This window comes from Colobus angolensis, unplaced genomic scaffold (genome assembly GCF_000951035.1).
Source record: "Colobus angolensis palliatus isolate OR3802 unplaced genomic scaffold, Cang.pa_1.0 Scaffold16, whole genome shotgun sequence".
Classification (NCBI taxonomy): domain Eukaryota; kingdom Metazoa; phylum Chordata; class Mammalia; order Primates; family Cercopithecidae; genus Colobus; species Colobus angolensis.
The window spans coordinates 10,835,717-10,853,604 of record NW_012114710.1 but is presented as its reverse complement, the minus strand read 5'-3'; the positions used below and the strand labels follow the sequence as shown (position 1 = coordinate 10,853,604).

At 36.8% G+C, this 17,888-nt stretch overlaps 1 protein-coding gene across 2 annotated transcripts in view; it reads left to right on the top strand.

Moving 5' to 3' along the window:
* Positions 1 to 17,888, top strand: part of WWP1 (WW domain containing E3 ubiquitin protein ligase 1) — a 100,636-nt gene that overhangs the window by 67,824 nt on the left and 14,924 nt on the right. The window contains exons 16-21 of one of the 2 annotated variants that reach the window (XM_011937084.1): positions 2,402 to 2,490; positions 4,443 to 4,550; positions 6,429 to 6,588; positions 12,109 to 12,242; positions 12,334 to 12,474; positions 16,494 to 16,614. In XM_011937084.1, the coding sequence (XP_011792474.1) occupies positions 2,402 to 2,490; positions 4,443 to 4,550; positions 6,429 to 6,588; positions 12,109 to 12,242; positions 12,334 to 12,474; positions 16,494 to 16,614 (753 nt within the window). The remainder of the gene's footprint in view (positions 1 to 2,401; positions 2,491 to 4,442; positions 4,551 to 6,428; positions 6,589 to 12,108; positions 12,243 to 12,333; positions 12,475 to 16,493; positions 16,615 to 17,888) is intronic. The other variant, XM_011937085.1, reaches the window with a different exon arrangement.

The following is a 17,888-nucleotide window of genomic DNA, read 5'->3' as shown; positions in this document are numbered from 1 at the left end:
ATAATAATGACTGCCACCACCACTTACTGAGTGCCTTTTTTTTTTTTTTAATAGAGATGGAATTTTCAAACTCTGGGCTCAAGTGATCCACCCACCTTGGCCTCCTAAAGTGCTGGGATTACAGGCTTGAGCCACTGCATCTGGCCTGAGTGCCCATTTTAATAATAGTTATACTAAACCCTACCATAAACTGAGTGAATATCATTTGCAAAACACCGGCATCTTACATTTCTCATTTTATTTCATTCGTCCTCACAGCATCCCTTTGAGATAGCTCTTACTGTATCTCCATGTTATAGGTGAAGGTACTGAGACTGAGAGACAGTCATTCTATCATGAATTTAGATGTGTATTTACTAAAATAAAGCCTAAACAGCTTTTGGAACGAGTAGATTCTTATTTCGACACTTAATACTTGGCTAAGAATTTATTACCTCAAAGTTTTGATAATGCTATCAAATTAAAATTAAATTGGTAGATACTGTATTCCATCTGAGTATTCCTTTAATAACTGTTTATTCTCACCTTTACGTTTCTGTTTAAATGTGATCTCAGACCTTCTCTGAGCTTACTATTTTAAGATGGCAGTCCTGCTCTTCTCCCTCACAGTCACATTCCAGCCATTTATGGTGCTTTATTCTTTTTCACAACCACCCAACATAGTGTATTTTGTCTTCCTTACTAGAATGTGAGCTCCATGAGAGCAGAGACTTGGTTTCCTCTGTTCTGCCTAGTACCTAGAATAGTGCCTTTGCACATAGAGGGTATTCAATAAATATTTGATGAGCGAATAAATGAATGCAGTATTTCTACCTTTCCTGAATCATCTGCAGAATATTTAAGGATAAACAATCCAAATACTGTATTGTCAGTTTTTTTCCGATGGAGAATTTTTCATAATGAGACGTCTTGTTCCCCCTTTAGTATCACAGTGATGAACCAAATTTTTCTGTGTACTCAGGCATACAGGGACTTTTATTTATACTTTGTACAAGCCAGAATGGAGTAATGATACTCTGAGCCCCAGGAGAATTTCAAGCCATAGCTTAATTTTACTATTGGACTTTGGGCATAATACTTAAACTATTATCAAGTTGATTTTTTTCTTTTGAGTTAATAAATTCTTGGCAAACTAAATGTAAATAGGTCTACCTCTGTTTGGGTTGATTTTAGTAAGTGTACATCTGAATTCATGGAAGACTTTATTTTGCTTTTTACCCTGTCTTGGGAAGAATCATGGTCTATTTGATGTATAGCACTGAGCCCATGACTGCCCCAAAGGAGGCATGCTGGTGAGCTATGCTACAACCCAGACCTGCCAGTCTTGCTCTGGTCCTGACATATGTATGGAATGTAATTTATTTCTATCCAAAAGTAAAGCGTACTTACTAGTCACCTTGATGTAAGCTATTAAAGATTATGAAAATTTGGTATAGGTATTGTTTTTAAGTTATACTAGCCTGTGAATAAATTCATCATTGTATAAATAATTAGTCGTTATAGCTGAGTTTCTTTCCTACTGAGAAATGGAATGTTTGGTATAAGCAGGATGCAGAACAAAGACTTTTGCCTCTAAGTGCTGCTAGTCAGAAAAATTTACAAGTCACGTGTTGAAAGATTTTGGTACAGTTTGGGGAAACCAGCAGGGAAGATAACATTTTTAACCTTAAAAGCCTTTTGTGTCAAGCTCTTCCTGTCTTGCCATTAACCCAAAGTAGAACTATCATTTAATACTAGAAGGGGTAAAGAGTATAGTTGACCCTTAAACAACACAGGAGCTAGGGGTGCTGACCCCTTGCACAATTGAAAAACCATGTATAACTTGACCCAAAAACTGAACTACTAATACCTACCATTGACTGGAAGCGTTACCAATAACATAAAGAATCAGTTAACACATATTTTCTATGATATATGTATTATATACTGTATTCTTAAAGTAAGCTAGAGAAAAGAAAATGTTTTTTAGAAAATCATAAGGAAGATAAAATACTTATACTATTCATTAAATAGAAGTGGATCATCATAAAGGTCTTCATTTTCATTGTCTTCACATTGGATAGGCTGAGGAGGAGGAAGAGGGCTTGACCTTGCTTTCTCAGGGTTGGCAGACGCTAAAGAAAATTCAAGTATAAGTGGACCTGTGCAGTCACCATGTTGACTTAAACTCATGTTGTTTACGGGTCAACTGTATGTGAAAGTGAGTCAGGAAAAGCTTAAGAGATTGATATGTATGTCTTTATCTAGTTTGTGAAACAAACCAATTCATCTCTTCAGTTAAAAGCATTGTATAAGATAAGGAAATCTGTTATTTTGAAAATACAGATTAAATTTAAATTGTTTTGAAAGGAACTTGTACTGCATGTGAGTACTTAATGTTCATGTTTTTGTTTTTAATTAGATTATGGCATTAAAACCCTATGACTTGAGGAGGCGCTTATATGTAATATTTAGAGGAGAAGAAGGACTTGATTATGGTGGCCTAGCGAGGTAAAATAAAAAACACATATCTGCCTTGAATTAAGTATATCTCATATGCAGGGAAAGTATTCTTGAAAACATATGTGAATATATTGTATTAAATTTTTGAATTAACATTCCAGAATTTTTCTCAAAAATACACAAGGTAACCGTTATTATTATTATTACTTCTCTTGGTTATATTTCTATACATCTCTTTTACATATGTGTAAATTCGTATATATGTGTATTATATATTTGCTGCTTTTTTAACAATCATACAAGTGTACAAAATGCAGCATCTGATTTTGGTTTTTCAATATAGTATGGACATCTTTCTATGTTAGCATATATATATATACACATACACACACACACACACACACACACACACAGTGAGTGAGTGAATTTATTTCTTTTTTCTGTTTTTAAAAAAAGTTTTTAAAGGTTGGGTGCAGTGGCTCACGCCAGTAATCCCAGCACTTTGGGAGGCCAAGGCAGGCGGATCATGAGGTCAGGAGACCGAGACCGTCCTGGCTAACATAGTGAAACCCCATCTCTACTAGAAATACAAAAAATTACTCGGGAGGCTGAGGCAGGAGAATGGCGTGAACCTGGGAGGTGGAACTTGCAGTGAACTGAGATCACGCCACTGCACTCCAGCCTGGGAAACAGAGCAAGACTCCATCTCAAAAAAAAAAAAAAAGTTTTTAAAGCTTTTTGTAGAGATGAGGGTCTCATAATTTTGCCTAGGCTGGTCTCGAACTCTTGGGCTCAGGATATTCCCTCCACCTTGGTCTCCCAAAGTACTGAGATTACAGGTGTGAGGCACAGCACTCAGTCTGAATATTTTCTTTTTTTAAAATGTCTGTGTAATATTCTGTTGTATGGGAATATCATAATTAATGGATTAGCATGCATACATTCTTATTTTTTGCTATTGTAACATCATATGTTGGTTTTATATTTATGTTTTTAGTCTAATCTGAGTCTCTTTTGGGAATAATGTTTTCTACATTCACTAAATATATTGTTAACAGTAGATATTTGTGAAGCAGTATGGGTGGAAAATCCTTTATTTTTTTTTTATTTTTTTTAAATTTTGTCCCTTATTTGTTCTGCCCCAGCCTAATTTGGCAACAATCTATTGTTTAGCAAAACATTTTGATTAAATGTTTCTAAAGAATTGAAACTTGCTTTTCATAAAAACAACTCCTTTTTTGAACTCATTTTAGAGGTGTACAGAATTACAAAATCACAGTTTTAACACAGCTGGCAAAAAGAGATACAGAACCAAGTACAACTGGTGGGAACAGATATGTGATAATATATGTGGAATTATCAGAGTTTTGTTTATATTAGCATATTTCCTCATTTACAACATCATTAGACTTTTCCAGAAACAAAACACTGCCTATCACAATAAATGTTCATATTGCATCTATTGTGAGTTTATCTCAATTTCAGAAATGTTCAGACATAAGAAAGGTACATCTTAGAAATGAGGAAGTATGGTATTTTTACAATGTGTCTTTATTAACATTTACATTCTTGTCTGAGCCCTTATTTGCCTCAACTATTTTGGTCTAAGTTTTATATTTTGATGGTTTTAATGAATATAGCCAGTTCCTCCATAACATGAGTTTTTATTCCTAAATTTTTTATTTAATTCATGTATTGGTGGGTTAGATTCATCAAATGGTTTACTAAAGAGTTTACAGGGTTGATATATTCCTACAGTCTTTGCATAATGTTCTGTTGCTTTTACATATAAACAACAATTTCACTAGATATAAATTTCTCGCACACTTGTTTTTCTAATACTCAGACATTGCTTTACTGTTTTCTAGCATTGAATGTTAGTACTGTGAAGTGTGAGGCCAGCCCCTTATAGGAACCTTATTTTTCCTCTGGGTGCCCACACAGTCCTTTTTCTTGAAGTTCAATAATTTCACTGTTGATTGTTTTGTATCTTTTTTTAGGAATGTGTTAAGATCTTCCTTAATGTCAGGGAAGTTTTCTTCTATTATGTCTTTGAATATTTTTTCTGTTCCGTTTGTTCCATTTTTCTTCAGGAACATCAGTCATGGGTATGTGGAATCTCCTTTGTCAGTCTTACATGTCTGTCATCTTTTCTCTGATCATTTTTATCTTTGTGCTTTTCCATTTTACTTTGATTTTTCTCAAGCCTATCCTCATGTCACTGTTTGCAGTACTGCCCTACGTTTTGCTGCTTCTAATGTGGTTTTTCTTCATTAGTGGTTTTACTGTTTTCTTCATTTTCTTCTTTAGGCTCTGCTAGTTCATCTGTTGTCTCATAATTTTTTCAACCTCTTGTGTCTCTTCAGTTTATTTGAGAGTATTGAGAAGAATATGTTGAAAGTTAATTCTTCTGCCTCTTGCTAGTTAGGAATTTTTCTTCCTTTTCTGCTAGCATCAGGGGAAAGTTTAGATGCTATGTTTTAGCCATTCTTCTTTTGAATTGATTCAGTTTCCTCTGGGCTGTTGTTTACTAAAAATTAGCTGAAGCATCTGGAGGGTTTATTCCTAGTTTTTATATATATATATGTCTAAACACACTCTCACTAGACCTGCTCCGTCCTCTTACCTGGGGCATGTCTTACTTCAGCCTCATCACAGGGGGACGTCACTTGGTTCAACTACTACTATGTTACAACTGGACTTAGTTTTAAGAATTGGTGTTTACCATTTCTAGTTGATTTTGTTTAGGGACTCCCTTCTTTACCCTTCAGGCAGTATCAGCGATTGTGTTTTAAAAGTTTTAGAAAAGCATTTATTAACAGGCTGCCAGACCAGATCTAGCCTACATAGAGGTGGCCCTCATTGTGATTTTACAGTTTTTAAATTACTTGATGACATTTGAAAATCATTAGATTATGCTTAAGAATGAAGATTTCTGACTTCTCTTTAAAACACTCGACCCACAATCCTGCCTTCTCACGTGGCATCAGTGGGCTGAATCAGAGTCACTGTTTCCCCTGTAGGTTAGCATATGCTCTGTTTCACTACAGTGTCCACCGCTGCCCAGTTGTCTGAGGACTACGATAATATGCCTAGAAATTCTTCTTCCTTAACACTGATAATTTAGCAGGGATGTAAGGAATGGAGGATTGTGGCTAAGCAGAGAATGTGAGAGAAGAAAGCCCCTTGTACTCACAGATCACTGTAAGCATTTGAGTTTGGAACCCTTCTTTAGAAGAAATTGCTGTTGAAAAGAATCTTTTAGAGATTGGGTTTATCTTGTAATACCTTTATCTAGTTGAAGATTTTGTATATTGGACTTTAAAATAGGTGGTAAAAGGTTAGAGATTGCTTATCATATTTAAAGATTTAACTTTTTAAATTTTAGTTTCATTTTTAATGCAGTGACAATAAAGTTAAAACTGTTCTATAGCAGCAGTGCTGTGTGTCTCAGTATCACCTGCGAATGTACATTAAAACCTATTGTATATATGTCCTGGAGTGCTTGTAAGAGTTAAGAATACAAAAAATACATGGCTTTTGCCTTTGAGAAACTTCTAGTCTGATGGATGGGGCAAGTCATGTTCATAAAAATGAGTTAATATTGTGAGATCGTTACCACAGAGTATTCAGTGACTGATATTAATACAAATACACTGGAAATTGCTTTAAAAAATTGTTGAAGTGGGATTTAAGCTGAGTTGAAGTTGGGGAGACATATCCAAGCAAAAGTGTGGCATACAAATAAGCATGTTGTATCTGTATGAGGATCAGTGAATTTGTAGTTTGGCCATGTTGAAACTAGCAGGTAACTTAAAATGGAGAGCCAGATCATAGAAGAACTTGGATGGAGGGCCGAGGAATTGGGCAGTGGAGTTCTTAAAGACTATTGAGCAGAGGTATGATGTATCTATGAGTATATTTAAGATCTGTCTTTAAATTCACATATTAATGCTAAAAAATAACCTTGACTTATTTTCTTATAGAGAATGGTTTTTCTTGCTTTCACATGAAGTTTTGAACCCAATGTATTGCTTATTTGAGTATGCGGGCAAGAACAACTATTGTCTGCAGATAAATCCAGCATCAACCATTAATCCAGACCATCTTTCATACTTCTGTTTCATTGGTCGTTTTATTGCCATGGTGAGTTCTTGATTTTATTGTTTTTATTTATTTAAATTTGTTACAAATGTATTAGAGAAGTCTTCTAAAAAAAGATAAGCATTATATTTGCTATTCACAAATTTTATTACCAAGAAAGTTTCCCTGGAGAGTATAAAAATATATTTTTTGAGTACCTGTATAAAATCAAGATTATGTAGCCGGGCGAGGTGGCGGGCGCCTGTAGTCTCAGCTACTTGGGAGGCTGAGACAGGAGAATGGCATAAACCCGGGAGGCGGAGCTTGCAGTGAGCTGAGATCCGGCCACTGTACTCCAGCCTGGGCGGCAGAGCGAGACTCCGTCTCAAAAAAAAAAAAAAAAAAAAAAAAAAATCAAGATTATGAATGTGAAGATTATGTTTATACAGCCACTTAGTCTTTAAAAGTCCTTTCATTTTTAAAATTAAAACTCATTTATAGTATGACTACTTTTATTTGTTTATTTTTAATAGAAAAAATTTTAATTCTTTGGAGACAGGATCACACTCTGTTCCCAGGCTGGAGTGCAGTGGCATGATCTCAGCGCAACCTCCCCTTTGCAGATTCAAACGATCCTCCTACCTCTGCCTCCCAAGTAGCTGAGACTACAGGCTCACGCCACCATGCCAGCTAATTTTTTTCTATTTTTAGTGGAGATGGGGTTTCATTATGTTGCCCAGGCTGGTCTCAAACTCCTGGGCTCTAGTGATCCACCTGTCTCAGCCTCCCAAAAGTGCTCAGATTACAAATGTGAGCCACCACTCCCAGCCTGCTTTTCAATACAAGGAAAATCTTAGCTATCTAATAATTGTATTTGATTGTTTTTGGAATTTTTAGAGCTTTGCAGAAGCCTTTATGGAACTGTTGTCTTTTGGGAAGTGTTTGTATTTATTTATTTACCTCTTTATTTGCACTTTATTACCCATTAATCCATTCAGCAAAAGTTTATTGACAGCCTACTGTAATACTAAGCACTGTTCTAGGCTCCAGAGATGAAAAGCATACACAGTCCCTGCTCTCAGGAACCTAAATTCCATTAGATAGAAACAAATAATCAATAGATATATTCTGAAGGAAAGAGTGTGTTACTTTTTTTATATGGTTAGAGGAAGCCTCACTGATGGACGACACTTGAACAGAAATTGAAGAAAGCTAGGGACTGAATCATGCAGATATCTTGAAGACTACTCTAAGCTTAGGGAACAGCAAGACAAAGGCTCTAATGCGCGAGTGCATTCTTGATTGAGAAAGAGACCCATATAGTTGCAGCAGAGGATATGAGAGAGAATGTAGTAGGAGATGAGATTGAGAGATGCTGTGTGGGACCTTTAGGAAATTCACGTAAGAGTTGAGTAGGGCAATGAGTGACATGATCTAACTAACATGATCTGACTTAAATTTTACTAAGCTTGCTTTACCAGCATGTAGAAGACAGACTATAATTGGGGGCATAGGAAAACATGGATAGAAACAGGAAAATCATTTGTAACAATCCAAGTGAAAGATAATAGTGGCTTGGACTTGTGTCTTCTAGCAGTGGAGGAAGTGAGAAGTGGTTTGGATTCTGGGCATATTGCAAAGTTAGAACTAACAGTTTTCTGACAGATTAGATGCAGAGTGTGAGAGAGAGTCAAGTATGGCAACAATACTTATGGCCAGCTTGTCCGGTTGCAAATTTTGGGGGTGGGAGAAATCAAGAATATTTAGGTTTGGCTTGTTAAGTTTGAAGTAGACATCCAAATGGAGATGTAAAAGAGATAGTTGGAGGTGTAAGTCTGGCAATGAAAGGATATTTAGTTTGGAGATAGGCATTTGGGAATTCTTGGCACACAGAGAGTATTAAAAGGCAATATGATTGTTTACAGAGTGAGTGTGGATGAAGAAGTTGTTCAAGGACAATTATAAGTCAGGGAGATAAGTAACCAGCAAAAGTTCTGAGGTAGTAGAATCAAATAGGAGTGGTCCCCAGAGGACAAGGGAAGAAGGAAGTGTGTTTCAAGAAGGTAGACATGATCAACCCTGTCATATGTTACTGATAGGCTGAGCAAGATGAAGTCTGCGATTTGACCATTGTGTCTGCAAAGGTGAAAGTTATTCATGAGTGGTAGGGTGGAAAGACTGATGGGAGTAAAATCAAGAGAGAATGGAGGGAGAGTGGATACAGCAAATATAAACAAGGAATAGCAGAGAATTGGTCACTAACTAGAAATGCTTATGGAGTTGAAATGGGAGGAGAATAAAACATTTGTATTGCTGATAGTGATGACTAAATATCTTAATCTGTTTTGTGTTGCTATAAAAGAATACCAGAGGGTGGATAATTTATAAAGAAAAGGCATTTGTTTGACTGTGCAGGCTGTACAAGAAGCATGTTGCCAGCATCTGCTTCTGGTGAGGGCCTCAGGCTGCTTCCACTCATGGCAGAAGGAGAGGCAGTGTGTATGAAAGTCACATGATGAGAGAGGAAGCAAGGGTGGGGAGGAAGTGCCACACTCGTGTTAACAACCAGTTCTGTAGGGAACTAATAGAGTGAGAACTCACCAGGGTATTAATCTCTTCATTGCAGGTCAAATTTCTTTGTTTTTCTGGTTTAATTTTAGAATCGAGGGGTACATGTGCAGGTTTGTTAAAAAGGTATATTGTATGATGCTGAGGTTTGGGGTGTGATTGAACCCATCATGCTCAGGTAGTGAGCATAGTACCCAATAGGTAGTTTTTCAGCCCTTGCCATCCTCCCTTTCTCCCTCCCATAGTAATCCCCAGGTGTCTATTTTTCCCATCTTTATGTCCATGTGTGCCCAATGCTGAGCTCCCACCTGTATGTAAGAACATGTAATATTCAGTAGTTGGCTTGGGAAAATGGCTTCCATCTGCATCTTGTGTTATTGCAAAGGATATGATTTCATTCTTTGTATGACTGAATAGTATTCCATGGTGCTTATGTACCACATCTTCTTTATTCAGTCCACCACTGATGGGCACCTGGATTTATTCTGTCTTTGCTATTGTGAGTAGCGCTGTGGCAAATGTACAGTGCATGTGTCCTTTGGTAGCACAATTTATTTTCCTCTGGATATCTATACCCAGTAACTATATTGCTGATTCTTAATGGTGGTTCAACTGTTAGTTCATTGAGAGATTTCCAACCTGCTTTTTTCAAAGTGGCTAAACTAATTTACATTCTGAACAAAGTATATGTCTCTTCTTTTTCTGCAGCCTTGCCAACATCTATTATTTTTTAATGTTTTAACAAAAGCTATTCTGACTGGTATGAGACGGTGTCTCATTGTGGTTTTGATTTGCATTTCTCTGATGATTAGTGATGTTGAGCATTTTTTCATATATTTGTTGGCTGCTTATATGTCTTTTATTTTATTTTTTTGAGACAGAGTCTTGCTCTGTCACCCAGGCTGGAATGCAGTGGCATGATCTCAGCTCACTGCAACCTCTGCCTTCTGGGTTCAAGCAATTCTCCTGCCTCAAGCTCCTGAGTAGCCGGGACCACAGGCATGCACCACCATGCTCAGCTAATTTTTGTATTTTTAATAGAGATGGGGTTTCACCATGTTGACTGGGCTGGTCTCGAACTCCTAACCTCAGGTGATCCACCCACCTCAGCCTCCCAAAGTGCTAGGATTACAGGTGTGAGCCACCACACCCAGCAGCTGCTTATATATCTTCTTTTGAGAAGTGTCTGTTTATGCTTGCCCACTTTTTAATGGGGTTCTTTTTTCTTGTTGATTTGCTTACGTTCTTTATGAATTCTGGATATTAGACCTTTGTTGGATCCATAGTTTATAAGTATTTTCTCCCATTCTGTAGGTTAGTTTACTCCCTCTCTTGCTGTGCAGAAGCTCTTTAGTTTAATTAGGTCCTATTTATCAATTTTTGTTTTTGTTGCAATTCTTTTGAGGACTTAGTCAGAAGTTTTTTTCTCAAGGCTAATATCAAGAGGGCATTTCCTAGGTTTTCTTCTAGGATTTTAATAGTTTTAGGTCTTACATTTAAGTATTTAGTCCATCTTGAGTTAATTTTTGTATATGATGAGAGGTAGCACCCTGGTTTCATTCTTCTGTATGAAGAAGCCAGCGGAGGGATCACATTTCAACATGAGATTTGGAGGAGAGAAACATCTAAACGATACTACCAAGTTAGAGGATAAAGAATTTGATAAAGTCAGAATATAAGGAATATGAGAGCAATGGACTTGAGTTGGAGAGAGGAAGAGATTTATTTAGCACACATACCAGTTGATAGAAAGATTATCTGTAATAAGATATGCATTCAGATGCTAGTAGTGAGCAGATATAGTAGAACACACAAAAGTTCTCTTGTGGTTGCTTCTGTTTCCTCTGTGAAACAGGAAGTAAGATCATCAACTCAGAATAAGGAGCAGGAAGAAGTAAGTATTTGAGGAAAGAGGAGTAGGAATGAAATAGTCATCTAGGAAAGTGGGAGAGTGAATGCAGTAGGGAAATGTGATTACCAGGAAACAAACCAGTGATGAAATATGACTGTTGGTCGTGGAGCAGTCAGCTTGGTTGTTTATGCGTTTCTAGCATGTTCCATTGCTTAGGTACAGACATTGAGTAACCTGAGAGTTGAATTTAGCTACGCTTGGGATTTTGCTAGAAATACACTGGCGGAGGTAGGGTTTGAAGGGAGTTATTTTATTTTATTATTTGAGACAGAGTCTTGCTCTGTCACCTAGGCTGGAATGCAGTGGTGTGATCTTGGCCCACTGCAACCTCCACCTCCCAGGTTCAAGCAATTCTCCTGCCTCATTCCCCTGAGTAGCTGGGATTACAGGTGCATGCCACCATGCCCAGCTGATTTTTTGTATTTTTAGTGAGGACAGGGTTTCGATCTCCTGACCTCATGATCCACCTGCCTCAGCCTCCCAAAGTGCTGGTATTACAGGCGTGAGCCACCGCGCCCCACCTTGAAGGTAGTTATTTTAATGATTGACTATGGAATCTAAACTGAGTAAGGGAAGACATAACTTCATGAGGGGGCTAAGGTAGTATTAATAGCTTCAGTGGATTTTTTTAGTTCCCCCACATTGGTGGGAGTCTGGGGCTTCCTGGGTTGGCTGTTGTGAATAGGAGCAAAGGCACAATGGGGTTAGTCCTAAAAGCCTCACATGCAACAGTGAGAGTAAGAAAGGAATGGGACAGCTGCCTTTTCAGGTGCACAGGGCCCTTTTCTATTTCCTTAACCAATTAGGTTAATTCAATTTATAAAACATTTAGGATGATTGAGGCAGCGTATGGTAATAGAAGTCTTGTATCAGCCTATACAGTTTTTGATATATGTTATATAGCTATGTGTATAAAATAGATTTTGTTTTAACTTTGTTTTTCATACCTAGCATTTTATATAATATTTTAGTTTTCATGATTTATGCCATTCACTTACCGAATGCTTTGTTTACCTGTAAAGTCTCATGATTTTTCTGTTATTGTTCTCTAGGATATTGTTATTTTGCAAATTTTAAATAAAATTTTTCATTTTTCTTTGCAGGCACTATTTCATGGAAAGTTTATCGATACTGGTTTCTCTTTACCCTTCTACAAGCGTATGTTAAGTAAAAAACTTACTATTAAGGATTTGGAATCTATTGATACTGAATTTTATAACTCCCTTATCTGGATAAGGTTTGAAGATTTTGTTTTGCAATAAGTCATTTTTTTGAAACCCATTTTGTTTCATTTTGTTAATTAGTGTATATATATTTATTTCACCCAGAGATAACAACATTGAAGAATGTGGCTTAGAAATGTACTTTTCTGTTGACATGGAGATTTTGGGAAAAGTTACTTCACATGACCTGAAATTGGGAGGTTCCAATATTCTGGTGACTGAGGAGAACAAAGATGAATATATTGGGTAAGGCGATATACCTTATTAAGCTTAATTTCTAGAACACTTCAGAACTAAATCCTGTCTCTGTACCCTTAATTTCATCCCCTTTTCATGCCTTTGGGAAGTTCTTCTCGCCAGTACCCGTGTTCTTGAAAAAAGAGAATATATGTTGCTTCATTTTCCCACTACCATTTGCTGTAACCATTCTACCATTTCCCTTTCCATGTCATTTTCCCTTTTTTAACTTAGGCTTTTAAATAGTGCTCACCACAGCCTCTTTCTTGAAACTTAGTGTTTTCTTGAATTCCATGATCCTGTGTCATACTGATGTTCCTTACATTCTCTTGTTTTAAAATTTTGTTTTTAGAGAGGGTTTCACTCTGTCGCTCAGGCTGTAGTAGTGGCGTGGTTGACCACTGGGCTCAAGCTATTCTCCTGCCTTAGTCTCCTGAGTAGCTGGTACTGCAGGCTTATACTACCATTCCCAGCTAATTTAAAACAATGTTTTTTTTGTTTTTGTTTTTGTTTTTGTTTTGTAAAGACAGGGTCTCACTGTGTTGCCCAGGCTGGTCTCAAACTCTTCGCCTCAAGTCATCCTCCTTCCTCAGCCTCCCAAAATGCTGGGATTACAGGCATGAATTACCACTCCTGGTGACTTGCTCTTTTTTAATGGCAGTTCTCTAAATCTCCTATTTCCTAAATGTAGGCATTTTCCCAAGATTTTATTTCAACCTGCTTCTCTAAATATTCTGCTAACATAGCTTCAATTTTCTGGTAAAGTTATATCTGAACTTTAGAAATAATTTCCATTTGCCAGCCAGGTAAATCCAAACATTTCCAGGAAAGAACCAGGCAGTAAATTTGTTAGGCTTACAGGCCACATTTCTTATTGCAACTACTCACCTCTGTGGTATAGTGTAAAGGTAGCCATAGACAGTGTATAAACAGATGTGTGGCTGTGTTCCAGTAAAACACTTGTAGACACTGAAATTTGATTTTGTATGATTTTCATATCCCAAAATACTTTTAATATTTTTCAGTCATTTTTTTAAAATGTAAAAACTATTCTTAGCTCAAATGCTGGACAAAAAAAACAGATGATTAGGCCCACGGGCCATAATTTGCCAACATGTCAACTACAGATGACCCATCTTAAAATGTCATGGGTCTAAAATCAAACTCTTCGTTTTTCCTAGATATTTTCTCCTACTGATGTCTTCTATGAAGAGTACTACCATTTTCACCCTCTTAGATGCTAGCTGTCATCTCTATCTCTTTCAGATTTTTTGTTTTTTATATTTGTTTTGAAAATGGGATTGGATTATACACATTACTCTGTATCTTACCTTTTTGTCTTAAGGACAGTACAGTTAAATCGAACTCATTTTTTAACAGCTAGCTAAACTGTGGTGGTTTTTTTCCTATATTTTGCAGCTATTCCTGTCAATAGAGATCATTTAGGTTGTGTCCAGCTTGGGCCACTGCAAACAAGACAGCAGAAAACTTCCTTAAGCATGAATCCATACATCCTGCTACTTGTTTTGTGGGCTAGATTTTTAAAACGTGAAGTTACTTGGTCAAAAAGTATTTAATAGATATTGCTATGTGGCTTTTGTAAAATGTCACAGCCATTCTTTTTTCCCTTCTTGTAAATTGCTATGGCCTTTCAAATTTACATCCTTAGTGTCTCTGCTTACCAACTTCAATGTACCCTTCTTAGCTTGACATTCTTGGCCTCTTCGTTTTCTGCTAAACCAGTCATCTCTGAATGAGAGAAATTAGCAATAACTGATTTTCTTCTTTTGTACTTTTGTACTCTGTTAGGTATTTTTGTTTTGCTTTGTTCTGCAGTGTGCATTTATTACACTAGTTGGAAAAAAACAGTAACACTAGATTTTGAGGAAACTATATTCACAAAGATCATGCATAAGACACTGGACTTTTTTTTTATTTGTTAAGCCTGAGCCTTCCACAAAGTCCAACAAAAATTAGTACCACAACCTGAGTGGTTAAAAAATGCTATCAGTGGTTTCAAATATCAAAAGCAGTCTAAATAAAATCTTACCATGTAAGATTTATATTCACTTTCTGTAAAGTTAAGCACTGTTTCAAAACATTTTATCACTGTAATACTATTCATAGCTAATCATGAGTGCAGCAATTTTTGGAGGATTTTGTTTCAGTTTCAAATAATAACAGACTTTAGTCTTATTTTTTAATCCTGCTTTTGAGAATTATATGATAACACTCTTGTTTAGTTGTGATACCTTATTTTTAGTGCACAAAATAGGCCATCAGTGAAGCTATAAGTAAATGAATGGTAGAAATATATATGAAGTACTACTGGAATCCAAAGTAGGAAGAGAGGTATTGTTTCTGCTGGGAGGAGTCAGGAAAGTTCTTCATAGGACGTTATGTATTAGGTAACGTCTTAAGAGATGCATGAGAGGCTGGTGGCTCCTGCCTGTAATCCCAGCACTTTGGGAGGCTGAGGTGGGTGGATCACTTGAGCCCAGGAGTTCAAGACCAGCCTGAGAAACATGGCGAAACCTCATCTCTACAAAAATAAATTAATAAATAAAATTTTTAAAATAATTAGCTGGGCATGGTGGCATGCGCTTGTAGTCCCAGGCACTAGGGAGGCTGAGGTGGGAAGATATCTGAGCCCAGGGAGGTCAAGGCTGCAGTGAACCAGGCAACAGAGTGAGACTTTATGTTAAAAGAAAAAAAAAAAAAAAGATACAGGAAAGCTTGCCTGATAGAGGGAGATTTTGGGACAGGGAAAACAGCAAGAGCAGACTTGACGTATTAAGGGGATAAGTTGGTGGTAAGAATTAGTGGTTATAGTGAAGCCTACAATGATAGCCAGGTTTAAAATTACCTTGGTTTAAAATTTGGTTGAATGGAAGGTGAGCAAGTGAAAACACTGAGTGTGGTGTACTCTTATAATGAGTGTGGTGGTAAAGAGAGGACAGAGAGTAATGTAAAAGAGACACTGGGTTAAAGGAAGGGTTTTTGGAAAAGAATAGTCTGAACACCTTTGTGGACAAATGGGAAGAAAAGTTGGAGTTGGAGTTGAGGATATGGGACAAAGAGGGTTTAGGAATTGAAGAAAAGTTTTAGAGACAGTCTTAGAAAAGCATAAGGCCAGCTTCCTCTAGAAAACAAAAAGAAGAGTTAGAAATGGGAGGAGTGGGAACAGCTTGGCTTTCTTTTCATCTGCTAGAATCTGTGACTTGTCTGTATGATGTGGTGTATGCTGTTCTCTAGGTAGTTCTTTCCAGATCCATCTCCTTTTGGAATCTCCTTTTACAGATTTTGTGTCACTGACACATTTTCTTCCTTATTTCCTTTCTATCATACTTCCGTGCTCTTATAGCTGCTTTATATGTGTCTCTTCAGAATGTTTTGTTTTCATCTTGAGTTCTTCTATTCTAGTTAGGAAGTCTTCATGTTTTCCAATAAACCAGCAAGTAAAGAACCTGTTCTCCAGCCTTAAGCCCTCTCAGACCATAAGCCCTCACCAGTCCATGGCCTGTGGACATACGGTCATTACGTACTACTGAGACAATCCCTTGCCTCCCTGGTGTGGAAGGCTTTGAGTCAGAGTCCTCAGGTCTGTCATGGCAATGCTTGGTGTAAGGACAGCCTGTTAAATGACTAGCTATTCCTTTCCCGGTGAGCACATGATGTTTGGATATATTTGTCTAGATATAAACAGGATATAATTAGTGCTAGGATTTGGCTATCTTACTAAATAGTGAGGAACCTCCTATTTGTTTTCTTTCTTTTTTCTGTTTTTTCTTTCCTATTTATCTTAAAAGCATCCTTTTTAATAGTTGCCAGTGTACTAGAACTGATTTCCTCGAATGTGTTAACTCTAAAATTATGTGCATACATACATATACACACACATCACATTTATATGTATATATATGTAGCATATTTAGAAAAAGAGAAAGAACTATAGAAGTTCTTGGTGTTTTTAAGTATTTTACTTCACATATAAATTACCTATTTTTAAATACCATCTTTATTTTCAGTTTAATGACAGAATGGCGTTTTTCTCGAGGAGTACAAGAACAGACCAAAGCTTTCCTTGATGGTTTTAATGAAGTTGTTCCTCTTCAGTGGCTACAGTACTTCGATGAAAAAGAATTAGAGGTTAGGCCCTTTTATTTTGCTATTGTAGGGAATGTTAGTGGGGGGAGGGACTAATTTTGTGCTTTTACAGAACATTGTTCACACATTTTAAAATCCTGTAGCACAATCTTGAATCCTCTCATTTGTCCTGATGTCAAGGTGGTATTTATTCTAGCATTGGGTAAGAGTCTTAATTATATTCTCTGAACCCTATAATGCCATGAGCACAAAATCATCAATCAGTGTCAGTTGTTAGGGGTCTTGTAGAGTTGTTGGAACATTATTAATAATTCTGAAATTTCACTTTAGTAGTGAGTTGCTTTCAAAGATCAGAGTTTTAAGTCATGAGTTATTAGTGGTCTTAACTACATTTAGACTTGGTAGAAGTATATCAGGTGTGCGATAAAATGTATCTTAAAATATACCATCTTAACTATTTTTAAGTGTTCAGTAATGTTAAATATATTCACATTGTGCATCCAATCTCCAGAATTTTTTCATCTTACAAAACCGAAACTCTATATCCATTAGACAAATCCCCCTTTCCCCAGCCCCTGGCAACTACCCTTCTACTTTGTTTCTGTGAGTTTGACTACTGTTGATACCTCCTGTGAGTGAAATCATACAGTATTTTTCTTTCTGTGAGTGGGTTGTTTCACTCAGCCTAATATCCTCAAGCATTTGTCCTGTAGCATGTGTCAGAATTTTCTTCCTTTTTTAGACTGAATAATACTCCATTATAGGTATGTACACTACCACATGGTGTTATCCATTCGTCCCTCGAGGGACCTTTCTGTGGCTTCCATCTTTTGGCTGTTGTGAATAGTGCTGCTGTGAAGACAGGTGTACACATATCTCTTTGAGATCCTGTTTCTTTTGGATATGTACCCAGGAGTAGTATTGTTGGATCATATGGTAAACCTCTTGTTTCATTTTTTTGAGGAACTACCATACTGTTTTCTATATCAGTTGCATCATTTTACATTCCTGTTAAACATGTAGAAAGATTCCTGTTTCTCCACATCTTTCCCAACACTTATTTTCTGTTTCTTTCTTCCTTTTTTTTTTTTTGTTTTTGCTTGTTTTTTTAATAGTATCCACCCTAATGGGTGGGAGGAGATATCTCATTGTGGTTTTGATTTGCATTTCCCTAATGATTAATTATCAAGAATTTTCTAAGTCTTATTTTCCCATATAAGTTAGGACATAGGCCGGGCATTTGAATAGTTCTTGGCATTTCCTCTCTGTCTGCTTTGGGTGTGCTATTTTAACTGTAGCCATATTGGGCCTTTTAT